Consider the following 12917-nt stretch of genomic DNA (forward strand, 5'->3'; position numbering starts at 1 on the left):
ATTATTTCAGTAAATAAGTCAAACACTGACACGGATACATTTTTATTAATTAAATCATTTATACAAACATTTATATTTATTTATTATGAATCAGATTAATATTTAATATAAACAAAAGTCATAAAGTGTTTATTAATTTCTAATGTTACATATTTAACTGATTATTTTAACATTTTATAAACTTAAATATATTTTAATAGTTTATTATATAATAATATTATTATATATAATAGTTTATTAAACATAATAAAATGAACACAAATAAATCATAATAATTCAATATTTAAAACAGATTAAAGAGTTTTACTACAAAAACTAGTATATTAAAATGTAATTAATTTATTCATCAAATTCGGTTTAAAAAAAAATGTATTTCAGCAAACTGAAAAGTTCAAAATATTAAAAATATTGATATATTATTTATACTATTTATATATTGATATATTTAAAATGTATTTATATATATATTTAAAATATGTATTTATATATTATTTAAAATATGTATTTATACATTTAAAATATGTATTTTTATATATATATATTTAAAATGTATTTATATATTTATATTATTTAAAATATGTATTTATATATATATATATTTAAAATGTATTTATACATATTTATATTATTTAAAATATGTATTTATACATTTTATATTATTTAAAAATATGTATTTATATATATATATATTTAAAATGTATTTATATATATTTATATTATTTAAAATATGTATTTATACATTATTTAAAATATGTATTTATATTTAAAATGTATTTATATATTTATATTATTTAAAAATATGTATTTATATATTATTTATATTATTTAAAATATGTATTTATACATTATTTATACTATATATATTATTTTAAATCCTAATAGAAAAGCTGATAAGACACTAAATACCATAAATATTTTTTAATACCTTAAATGTTTAGACAAACTAAACAGTTTATTTTAAACTTTTAGAGATAAAAATATTGTCTTTCAGTGTAATTAAGCATTTAATAAATATAGTTAGTTACAAACTTAATCCCAACATTTTAAAACTTGCAAAGTTTTTATTCAAGCAACATAAAAAATATATATTTAAATAGTAACTTTTAAACTAATGAAATATTGAGTATTTGCATTGACAAATGTTTAAAAGTTATATTTCTAGCAAACTCATCTGTGTTTTAGAGCCGCAGGTTGGAGTTGAACCGGCATCTGCCGCGGAGAGAAGACACACAGAGCAAACACTCTTACTGGGTGAGCTAAAGGGGGACCAGGATGTTCACTGGAGTTTTCACACACACACACACACACACACACACACACACACACACACACCCACACACACACACACACACACACACACACACACACACACACACACACACACACACACACACACACACACACACACACACACTCTCTCTCTCTCTCTCTCTCTCTTTGTGTGCCTCAATAAAATGTGAATATTTTTGTATGGTCTCTTCTTTGAAACTGTCTGTTGTAACGTTTAAATAAAGTTGTGTGAGACTGTTTGTTTTTATTTCTAAAATACAAATATTTGTATTTACTTTTATCTACAAACAGTTATTTTAATTGATCAATAAATAAATGACAAAATTATTGAATATTTACTTCATTAAATTACTGTTTTTTATAAAGTAAATGTATTATACACAATTATTTGTTAGATATTTTGGTCAATTAATGATTTAAAAGATAATTAAGCTACATTAACTTTTTATTTTGATTATTTTTCAGTTAAAACATTAATTAAAAAATACATTTTAAGTTTTGTAGTGATAACTTAATCACATATTTAAAGTATAACTTACCTTAAAATACAAATAATTCCTAATTACTGGTGTCTGTACCTGTGTGTGTACATACCTGTGTGTGTACTGTGTGTGTACTGTGTGTATACATACCTGTGTGTGTACCTGTGTGTGTGTACCGTATGTGTACTGTGTGTGTATACATACCTGTGTGTGTACCGTGTGTGTACCTGTGTGTATACATACCTGTGTGTGTACCGTATGTGTACTGTGTGTGTATACATACCTGTGTGTATACATACCTGTGTGTGTATACATACCTGTGTGTGTACCTGTGTGTACTGTGTGTGTATACATACCTGTGTGTGTACCTGTGTGTGTATACATACCTGTGTGTGTACCGTGTGTGTACTGTGTGTACCTATGAACCCGGAGGACGGCGGGTTGGGCTGGATCCTCTCCTCCGTGTTGTCCTGGATACGGTCCCACAGACCCCAGAGGAATTTTGGGTGCAGGATGTAGAACGGTTGCTCGGGGCAACGCCACCGCCGCTCCACGTATCCCGAGAACAGATCAAAGTCCGGCTGCTTGAACCACTGAAAACATCACAAAACACGTTTCATAATATTATTTATTATGTTTTAAACACTATTGTAAGTAATGTAGTCCCAACTGAATGTAAAGTTTAAATGACACATTTTATTTTTAATTATTTGGATAACTAATAAAAAAGGAATTTATTTCATTTTCTGGTTTGACACAGTTTAAATAAACGTGTTTCTGGCCTCAGGGAGGCGTTTACATGAAGTAATAACCTTTTATTTATTGATATATAGCACATTTCATGCAGCAAAGTGCATCACAGAACAAAACTACAAATATGGCCGCACAATATGAGGAAAATATGTAATTATATATAGAGCTCAACAGTGTGGTGGCGTATTAAAAAACTACAAAATAAAATGCCATTACTACAAAATAAAATAATAAAATGCCATTACTACGAAATAAAATGTCATTACTACAAAACAAAATACCATTAGTACAAATAAAATACCATTACTACAAAACAAAATACCATTACTACAAAACAAAATACCATTAGTACAAAATAAAATGCCATTACTACAAAACAAAATACCATTACTACAAAACAAAATACCATTAGTACAAAATAAAATACCATTACTACAAAATAAAATGCCATTAGTACAAAACAAAATACCATTACTACAAAACAAAATACCATTAGTACAAAATAAAATGCCATTACTATAAAATGCCATTACTACAAAATAAAATACCGTTACTACAAAATAAAAGCCTGATTAAAAAGAGATTAAGTCTTTAGTTTCCTGTTTACAGATACGGAGGAGCGTGCCGTTCTCATATCCAGAGTAAAAGAGTAATAGATTACCTCTGTGAGGTTGGCGGAGTACCGAGCCGGGTCCCAGACGAGCAGAGTAACGTTACGATACAACGAGCTGCTGTTGAACGCGTGCTCAGGCCGAGCCACGATCTTACAGAGACGAGAAGAAAACACACACAACTCAATACCAGCGCTGGAACAAGTAATCAGATTACTACAGGGAAAGTACTAATACCTCTCTCTCTCTCGTTATATTGTTGCTAGTTTCATTTAGAATAAAACTAGTAAAGTACAAGTACCTCAACATTTGGACTTAAGTACAGTACTGGAGTAAATGTACTTAGTTACATTCCAGTCAGTCCCATGTAAATCTGAAAGTGGGCGGAGCCTGTATCTTAAATATGAAAATGGGCGGAGCCTGTATCTTAAATAAGTGAACATGGGCGGAGCCTGTATCTTAAATAAGTGAAAGTGGGCGGAGCCTGTAGCTTAAATAATTGAAAGTGGGCGGAGCCTGTACCTGGGAGTTGATGATGCGGATCGTGGTCTTGCTGCCCACGTCTCTCTCAAAGCCGCTAGTCGGAGCTGCGTTGAAGCGAAGAACTGCATCATGGGAATCTGAGTCCGACAGGAGAGGAACAGAAGAAGGTCAGAGGCTCCCTCTGGTGGTCAGAGACTCAAACTACACCTGCATCCATCAAACAACCATTTAAAAAGCTTTCACATTTTTTATTTTTTTATATCATATCATGTTGTTAAATAATGACCAAAGTTGAAAATTAGATTTTTGTAATTATTTAAAATATTTTTCACATTTTTTCATATTTTGTATTTTTTCTTTTTTTTAAAAAAATAACGTTTTGTAGTTTGACTGAATTATTATTTTTTTTATTTCAAGTTTAAATATCTTAAATACACAATCATTTATTATTATTTTTATAATAAATATTTATTTAAATATGACATTTATTTTTTTTTATTTAAAAGTTATTAATTTATTGTTTTAATTTTTTAATTTTAATTAGTGTTGCCTTTGATTTAATCTTGAACACTGAAAACGTAAAAAAAAAAAGTACTTTAAGAAAATGTTTCTAGATTTTTTCAGTTAAATATAATTATGATAAAAAATATTAGTTTAAAAAAAAATTAAATAAAATATTTTTGGTAATAATATTTCTTAATAATAAAATTAAAATAATTAGTCATTTTATTTTTTTCCATATTTGAGATGTTTTAGCGTCTCACCGATCTCGGCTCCCAGCCCTGAGTTGAGGACGGCGGCGGATGACATCACCACAGCGCAGCGCTGGAACTCAGACGCCTGGAGACCCTGCAGGGACACAGGAAGTTACTTCACTATTCTCTTCAACCTGGACCCTTTATTTCCATGTTTTAGTGTCTGAGTGACTAATGTGAACAAAACTCTTTGAAATTGGTCCAGTATTGAGCGAGAACCGTCAAATAGCGTCCACTAAAAGTCCTGTTGTTGCTGCTGACAGACTCAGATTATTATTCTAAGTGTCTGACAACATTATGAAAGGATCCCTACAGAGATAGACCTTTTAGTTAAAGAGGAAGATCCTTTTAGTTTAACATGGAACAGCCCCGAAATCACCATCACCAAACTACACCAGACTCCATGTAAATAATCAGGACTTTTAGCGTGTATAGAGCCAGCATATCGCCACCAGACTCCATGTAAATAATCAGGACTTTTAGCGTGTATAGAGCCAGCATATCGCCACCAGACTCCATGTAAATAATCAGGACTTTTAGCGTGTATAGAGCCAGCATATCTCCACCAGACTCCATGTAAATAATCAGGACTTTTAGCGTGTATAGAGCCAGCATATCTCCACCAGACTCCATGTAAATAATCAGGACTTTTAGCATGTATAGAGCCAGCATATCTCCACCAGACTCCATGTAAATAATCAGGACTTTTAGCGTGTATAGAGCCAGCATATCTCCACCAGACTCCATGTAAATAATCAGGACTTTTAGCGTGTATAGAGCCAGCATATCTCCACCAGACTCCATGTAAATAATCAGGACTTTTAGCATGTATAGAGCCAGCATATCTCCACCAGACTCCATGTAAATAATCAGGACTTTTAGCGTGTATAGACCCAGAATATTTCCACCAGACTCCATGTAAATAATCAGGACTTTTAGCGTGTATAGAGCCAGATAAAAACAAAACACTAAACCTAAACCTTACCTTTGAAGGCACGAGCGAGGCCCAGCCCAGACTGAGGAAGGGCTCCTCTGTTCCGTCCACGGTCTGGACCCTGGCGCTCCGCTTCAGATCGCAGGACAGCTGCAGAGCTGAACGGCGCTGCCCGCTCGGGCGCCGCGGTGCCACGCGATGCCGGAGGGAGCGCAGCTGCAGCTTCAGCACCTTCTGGAGACGAGGACTGAGCATCGCTGCCGTCAGGTTCCCGCTCCACAGACGCTGTAGGATCTCCTCAGACCTGGACCTGGAGGTAGATCAGAGTCCCATTACACCAGAGGAAAACTAAACGTGTTGGAAACCGTTCCCCATCATGGAGATAGTTCCCTAAATAGTGTGTGTGTCTCTCTCTCTCTGTGTGTGTGTGTCCCCTTTTCGACCTTCCTGTCTAAAGCAGATTGTGTTTAATCCAGGGTTTGACTTTTAATTAAATAATTGTTGTGGCAGTGTGTTTTTCTTCTGAAAACATCATTGCACGCCTACTGACTGATACACCGCCCTCTGGTGGACAGGACATATACGACGTTTGATACCAATATAAGTCTTACTGAAGGCATTTAATGGTCATAAATAAAATGTTTAAACTGTTATTATTCTTATTATTAAAGTACATTTAAAATCCTTTATTGATGCTTAACTAACACGTGTTAGTGATGAACACTAAGTGTGTTTTAAGGCATTTTAAGTACTCTGTACATATATTTTCTTAACTGAATTGTGCTAAAACTGAACTAACATTATGAGTAAATGAAAAGCTCCTGATTGTGTTTACCTGTAGTAGTCCTCAGACCTGGACCTGTAGTCCGTCCTCTCTCTCCGCTCCGTCTCTGAGACACCAGTGGGTCTCAGCATCCTGCGGTTCTGAACAGACAGCATGCGGAGGGATTTGGCTCTGGTGAGTCCGGCCTCGGCGGCAGATCTGGGGTCCAGGATGTGATAGAGCAGCGACAGGAAGAGGAGGAGCCAGGACAGCAGCACCAGCAAAAGCCACTTCCTGTTCGGCTTCATACTGCAGATAAAAAGTTGTAAATAATCAGGACTTTTAGCATGTATAGAGCCAGCATATTTCCACCAGACTCCATGTAAATAATCAGGACTTTTAGCGTGTATAGAGCCAGCATATCCACCAGACTCCATGTAAATAATCAGGACTTTTAGCGTGTATAGAGCCAGCATATCCACCAGACTCCATGTAAATAATCAGGACTTTTAGCGTGTATAGAGCCAGCATATTTCCACCAGACTCCATGTAAATAATCAGGACTTTTAGCGTGTATAGAGCCAGCATATCTCCACATGTAAATGGGTGAATTAAGGGTTTATTTCAACCAAACCAGAGTGGTGATTGTTGGAACAGTGGAAAGATGAACCAAGACGGCTTTTGATAGTTTTATTTTGTTTCTGTCCACTTTGAATGAAGTGTGTTTTACAATGATGTTTTGTTTAAAAAAAGGATCTTCCTCTTTAACTAAAAGGTCTATCTCTGTAGGGATCCTTTCCATAATGCTGTCAGACACTTAGAATAATAATCTGAGTCTGTCAGCAAAAACATAACTTTTACTAGACGCAAAGTAAAGTCACTAAGACAAAGAGTAAACTTGCGTAAAGTTGCCCTTGAAGTACATTTTGATGCTTATACTTTTACTTAAGATTCAGCACGATCACACACATAGAAAAACTCCTGAATGTCCTGAAACTGTGTTCCCGTTAATGTGTCCACCCCCTCGCTGAATATTAAAGAGCTTCACTTCATTAACAGTCACACAGAGTTCAGCACTGATTCAGGTAACCATGGCAACATCAACAGAACGCAACAACACAAACAGAGTCCAAAAAACACCACAACAACAGAGCTGACTGAATCATTGTCTGTTCAAACTCATGTTGATCGATTATTTATTCTTGCTTTAATGTCTCAGCACACGGGGGTGTAAACGTTTCAAAATACAAGTCTGATGTTCCGCCACAAACACAGAATATAACATTGATAAATATCCTAATCAATCATTATGATCACCTTCTTTATCAGGTCATTATCCCGCAGCAGGAAACGGCAACCATCGGAGAACCCCGGGGGAGAAAAAAGCTCCGAAGAAAACCGAGTGAACCCGAGTGGAATGTTCAGAAGTTTTAAATGTTTCCGAGCGGCTGCAGGCGCAAAGTGAAGCCGAGATAAGAGCGCGGTGAGCGGGTATATCCTGCTGAGTGTCCGCGGAGAGAAGACGGTCCGGCGGGGGATGCTGCCGGACACAGAGAGGGGAGGGTGGGCTGAACCCCACATCCTCCAACGGTACACACCACTGGGAGCTACAATACTAGTACAAAACTACTGCTGTCACAGTTCAACATCAGGATTCGGGAAGTAAAAAATCCCGTTAACGTATCGGCGATGTCACGGAGAAATACTACATTACCCACAATACCATCCGTAACAGCGACATCGGCTAGCTAAGCTAGCTAGCTACTAACTGAAATTTATGTAGCTACAGTTTGTTCATTTAACTTTATTTTTTTTTTTTACCTTTTCAAAATATCTTTTTGAGCCGAATTAAATGTTTTATGGTCCCGGTCCATCTTGTAGCTGGTTGGCTTGATTCCAGGCTTACAGCTTTTTTTAAATCAGCATTTTCATAAAAAAATCAAGGAGCTAAAATAAAAACAAACTTATATTTTTTTGTATCTCATTTAATTAATCTGAGAATATAAAACAAGTACCATAATTAAATGTTATAGTTCACCTGTGTTGTGATTAAATAAAACACCCGATCATTTAAATGTAAATAAATATAGCAGAGTGAAGCCTCCCGCCAATAAACCAGCTCTGCGTAGCTAACTTAACGGTGTTACCTGCAGCTGGTGTGTCGGCCGTTGGTCCTGATATCCGCTCCTCGGTCTGTTTAACGGCTCCTTGTTTGTGTTTTTGTTTAAATCCAACTTGATACGACATTAAAACTGCTCCAGAAACTAGCGACAAACACCGTAATCTTCCCACACACCGACCGTTAGAGCCTGACACCCTCGCGCCAGTCAGACGTCGCGCCATTTTGATTCGAAAGTCCCGTCCGGAAGAGAACGGAAGTCCCGCCCCCTTTTTCCTGTGCTGACGCTAGCTGTCCTTCGAAGTCTTTTTCCAACCTTTTGCTGTTGTTGTTGTTATTGTCGTTCATACAAAAAAAAAGCTGAAACATGTTTGTGTTGATATTCTGAAATAATTATCGTAACTGGACAGAAAAATATGAACACTACGTAATTTAAACAAAAACACATTTTGTTAGCATACAAGTTGATGGGTGTGTGAATAGTTCGGATTGGTTTTTACAAAAAAAGCAAAACACACACACACACACACACACACACACACTCAAACAGAGACACACACACACACACACACACAGAGACACACACACACACACACACACACACACACACACACACAGATACAGAGACACGCACACACACACACACAAAAAGAGAGAGACACACACACACACACACACTCAAACAGAGACACACACACACACACACACTCAAACAGAGACACACACACACACACACACACACACACACACGCAGTTACAGTTGGTTGTTGGGTTTAACAGTTTATAGATCAAACAGTTTTTACTTTATTAAACAAAAGTCTTGACACAAGTAAAACTGAGATGTTACATGAGTTTAATATCAACACGCTGCTCAATGAACCCCCGCTGACGCACGCCGGCATCAGTTCACATACTGAGATATATATATATATATATATATACGGACATCCCAACACATCCTAATCAATAGGACACAGTAAAGTACAGGACAGTTATCCTCACACGGATGGAGATATTGCACAGTACTGACACCTCACCCAAGGTAAACCCACTCCGTAAAGCCTTGTAAACAACTCGGCCAAAACATCTGGAGCATGGAGGAGAATGAAGCCGTCGCCGTGGAGACGCAGTTCCCGTTAGCCTGAAGATGAAGAGTCCTAAAACCTGTAAATGAGTCAGCAGAAGGTTTTCACTTCGGGCGCCCTCGTCTGGAAGTCAAGGTCTGCTTCGATGTGTGATATTGACCTACTAATCTAGCCGGTGTGGAAGTATTTAGTACAGTTATGTTGACAATGTTCACGTTGGGGGTGTGTGTGTCTCTGTCTGTGTGTGTGTGTGTGTGTGTGTGTGTGTGTGTGTGTGTGTGTGTGTGTGTGTGCGTCTCCCTGTCTGTGTGTGTGTGTGTGTCTCCATGTCTGTGTGTCTCTGTGCGTGTCTGTGTGTGTGTCTCTGTGTGTGTGTGTGTCTCCCTGTCTGTGTGTGTGTGTGCGTCTCCCTGTCTGTGTGTGTGTGTGTGTCTCTCCATGTCTGTGTGTCTCTGTGTGTGTGCGTGTCTGTGTGTGTGTGTGTGTGTGTCTCCCTGTCTGTGTGTGTGTGTCTCTCCATGTCTGTGTGTCTCTGTGTGTGTGTGTGTCTGTGTGTGTGTGTGTGTCTGTGTGTGTGTGCGTCTCCGTGTCTCTGTGTGTGCGTCTCCCTGTCTGTGTGTGTGCGTCTCTGTGTGTGTGTGTGTGTCTGTGTCTCTCCATGTCTGTGTGTCTCTGTGTGTGTGCGTGTCTGTGTCTCTGTGTGTGTGTGTGTGTCTGTGCGTGTGTGTGTGTCTGTGTGTGTGTGTATCTGTGAACAGAGAAAGTTTGAACTCTCTGAGTAGAAACATCTTCGTAGCAGCAATGTTTATCGTTATGGTTACAGTCAACATTCAGACTTTACGACTTCCGATCTAGGGAACTCGGACGGTCAGAGGAGCACCTGAATGCACCGCGTGTAACAAACAGGAAGAGTCAACCGACACCGTCAAAGATATCGTACCTTCACTACTAAATCAAAGAGTGTTTCTTGTTTTGGATCCAAACTCTTCACACGTTCATTCATTCAGCCATGACTCGTGAATATTCACACATTTACAAGCTGGTGATTTTCCATCCCGAGTGCCATGAAGAGATTATGAAGAATATTCCTGATTCAGGTGAGTCTCACCTGTCTATATATATACACACATGGCCCCGCCCCCTTTCTGTCACCTGACCCCCTTCATAACAACATGATGGCGAGGCTGGATGGAGTTTGTATTCGCTGCTTTACTGCGTTTGTTCTCTTCTTTCTGAGGGATTAGACGCTTTGAAGCAGGGCTGTCAAAATCAACGCCATCAGAAAGAGTTCACGGGACTTCTTTGACGCACGTGCGTTCTGTGATTTGGGCCTCGGGCCGCTCCGTAGTTTAGTAAAATCAGGAAGCGATGCAGCAGTAATGTCGTGGATGTCTAGCAGAAACAGGAGCATGGACAGTCTCAGCATTAGAAACATGAAAACACACACACAGAGACACACACACACACACACACACACACGCAGAGACACACACACAGAGACACAGACACACACACACACACACACACACACACACAGAGACACACACACACACACACACACACACACACAGAGACACACACATACACACACACACGGAGACACACACACGGAGACACAGACACTGACACACACAGAGACACACACACACAGACACACAGACACACAGACACACACACACTGACACAGACACGGAGACACACACACACACACTGACACAGACACACACACAGACACACTGACACACACACACACACACACACACACACACACACACACTGACACAGACAGACACACACACAGACAGACACACACACACACACAAAATGTGAGATTAAACTTGAGGTAACCAGGACAATCATGTGATTAATGTTGAATAAATTAATGAACTAACTGCAGTAGGTTGTTTCTCATCATCCAGCCCCCCCAAACCGACCAAAAACTGACCAAATCAATCTAAAACCTGTGCTTCTCCCCGTGAAAACATTACTAAAAAAACTCAAGAGAAACAAAAACAAAAACCACCGAAATAAAGTTAAAAACTGGGCTGCTGCCGGACCAGGTCTGATCCAGTCTGGAGGGTCTTTGAGGTCTGGGTCTGATCCAGTCTGGAGGGTCGTTGAGGTCTGGGTCTGATCCAGTCTGGAGGGTCTTTGAGGTCTTGGTCTGATCCAGTCTGGAGGGTCTTTGAGGTCTTGGTCTGATCCAGTCTGGAGGGTCGTTGAGGTCTTGGTCTGATCCAGTCTGGAGGGTCTTTGAGGTCTGGGTCTGATCCAGTCTGGAGGGTCGTTGAGGTCTTGGTCTGATCCAGTCTGGAGGGTCTTTGAGGTCTGGGTCTGATCCAGTCTGGAGGGTCGTTGAGGTCTGGGTCTGAGCCAGTCTGGAGGGTCGTGGAGGTGCCCTGATTGGTGCATCTGAACAGTTTGGACACTCCCCCTGGCCCTGATTGGTGCATCTGAACAGTTTGGACACTCCCCCTGGCCCTGATTGGTGCATCTGAACAGTTTGGACACTCCCCCTGGCCTTGATTGGTGCATCTGAACAGAGAGCTGTGGATTTTTGTAAATCCCACTCCAGGATGTAGGTGGAGCCAGAGGAGCTGATTATTTCATGTACTTCTACTAGAACATAAGGTCAGTTTCAGCAGATATGACAGAAAGGTAGTTTTATAAGTCTTACCTACTGCACCTTTAACTTTAAACAGTTCAGTTTGGGATCTCTATTTTCCTGTGTTTGTGTCTAAATGACTGATGGGAACAACAATCTTTGACATTAGTCCAGTATTAAGAGAGATCTCTGCAGTCGGCAGCGGAGAAAATCTACGATGTGAGTTAATAGTAATTGTCCAGCTCGTATTTACCTTCACAAAACTGCTCATTTTGCCGCTGACAGGCTCAGATTATTATTCTAAGTGTCTGACAACATTATGGAAAGGATTTCCAAGGAGGTCGACCTTTCTGTTAAAAAGCAAGATCCTTTTTTTAAACATTAAAACCCCCGCAAAATTGTGTTCGCTAAGCCCACCAGACTCCATGTAAATAATCAGTAATTTAAGCATCGTGAAACACACTTCATTCAAAGTGGACAGAATCAATATTAAACCATGAAAGGCCGTTTTGGGTCGTCTTTCCACTTTAACCAACCATCACAAGTCTAGTTTTGGTTGAAATAAACACATAGTTTACCGATTTACATGTGACAATATGTTGGCTCTATACACGCTAAAAGTAGTGTTTTTTTAAATGGAGTCTGGTGGGTTTAGCGCTAGCGACTTCAGAGCTGTTTCTGGTTAAACAGAAAGGTCTCAAAGAGGTTTTTAAGGTCTATCTCTGTAGGGATCCTTCCCATAATGTTGTCAGACACTTAGAATAATAATCTGAGCCCGTCAGTGGAACCTTTTGACGCTAAATAAATAAAGAGTGAAATAATCGAGGTTTGTGGTAAACTCCACCCATGAAGAGTCGCTGTGTGTAAGCTGCGTTCATGGCACCGGGATCGTTAGAGCTACATTACAGACAGTTTAAACGTCTCCGTGATTGACCGATGGATGCCCGTTTTTGGTTTGTTTTCCGCTCAGGTTAACTCCACCCGGGTGGCGTTGCATGCAGAGGGAAAACGAGCGGTGATTGTCTCTCTGACGCGGC

General features: G+C 38.9%; 2 protein-coding genes across 2 annotated transcripts in view; both read right to left on the minus strand.

The window, feature by feature from the left end:
* Window positions 1–6395, minus strand: part of LOC144512742 (beta-galactoside alpha-2,6-sialyltransferase 2-like) — a 37908-nt gene extending 31513 nt beyond the window's left edge. Inside the window, exons 1-6 of the mRNA XM_078243643.1 lie at window positions 6168–6395; window positions 5360–5612; window positions 4384–4468; window positions 3659–3756; window positions 3187–3288; window positions 2191–2365 (exon numbers count right to left, since the gene is read on the minus strand). Of these exons, the coding sequence (XP_078099769.1) occupies window positions 2191–2365; window positions 3187–3288; window positions 3659–3756; window positions 4384–4468; window positions 5360–5612; window positions 6168–6379 (925 nt within the window). The 5' untranslated portion in view covers window positions 6380–6395. The remainder of the gene's footprint in view (window positions 1–2190; window positions 2366–3186; window positions 3289–3658; window positions 3757–4383; window positions 4469–5359; window positions 5613–6167) is intronic.
* Window positions 6396–11308: 4913 nt separating this feature from the next.
* Window positions 11309–11810, minus strand: LOC144512575 (uncharacterized). Its single transcript, XM_078243372.1, has 2 exons — window positions 11636–11810; window positions 11309–11583 (listed from the first exon to the last, which is right to left on the minus strand). The coding sequence occupies exons 1-2, from the start codon at window positions 11808–11810 to the stop codon at window positions 11309–11311; spliced, it is 450 nt and encodes a 149-aa protein (XP_078099498.1).
* Window positions 11811–12917: the final 1107 nt, after the last annotated feature.

Source organism: Sander vitreus, chromosome 24, assembly GCF_031162955.1.
Source record: "Sander vitreus isolate 19-12246 chromosome 24, sanVit1, whole genome shotgun sequence".
NCBI lineage: Eukaryota > Metazoa > Chordata > Actinopteri > Perciformes > Percidae > Sander > Sander vitreus.

Coding starts and splice junctions, on each gene's coding strand:
- LOC144512575 (XM_078243372.1), bottom strand. CDS start 11,810: ATGCACCAATCAAGGCCAGGGGGAGTGTCCAAACTGTTCAGATGCACC. Junction 11,584..11,635: donor AGACTGGCTCAGACCCAGAC/CTCAACGACCCT, acceptor GACCCTCCAGAC/TGGATCAGACCAAGACCTCA.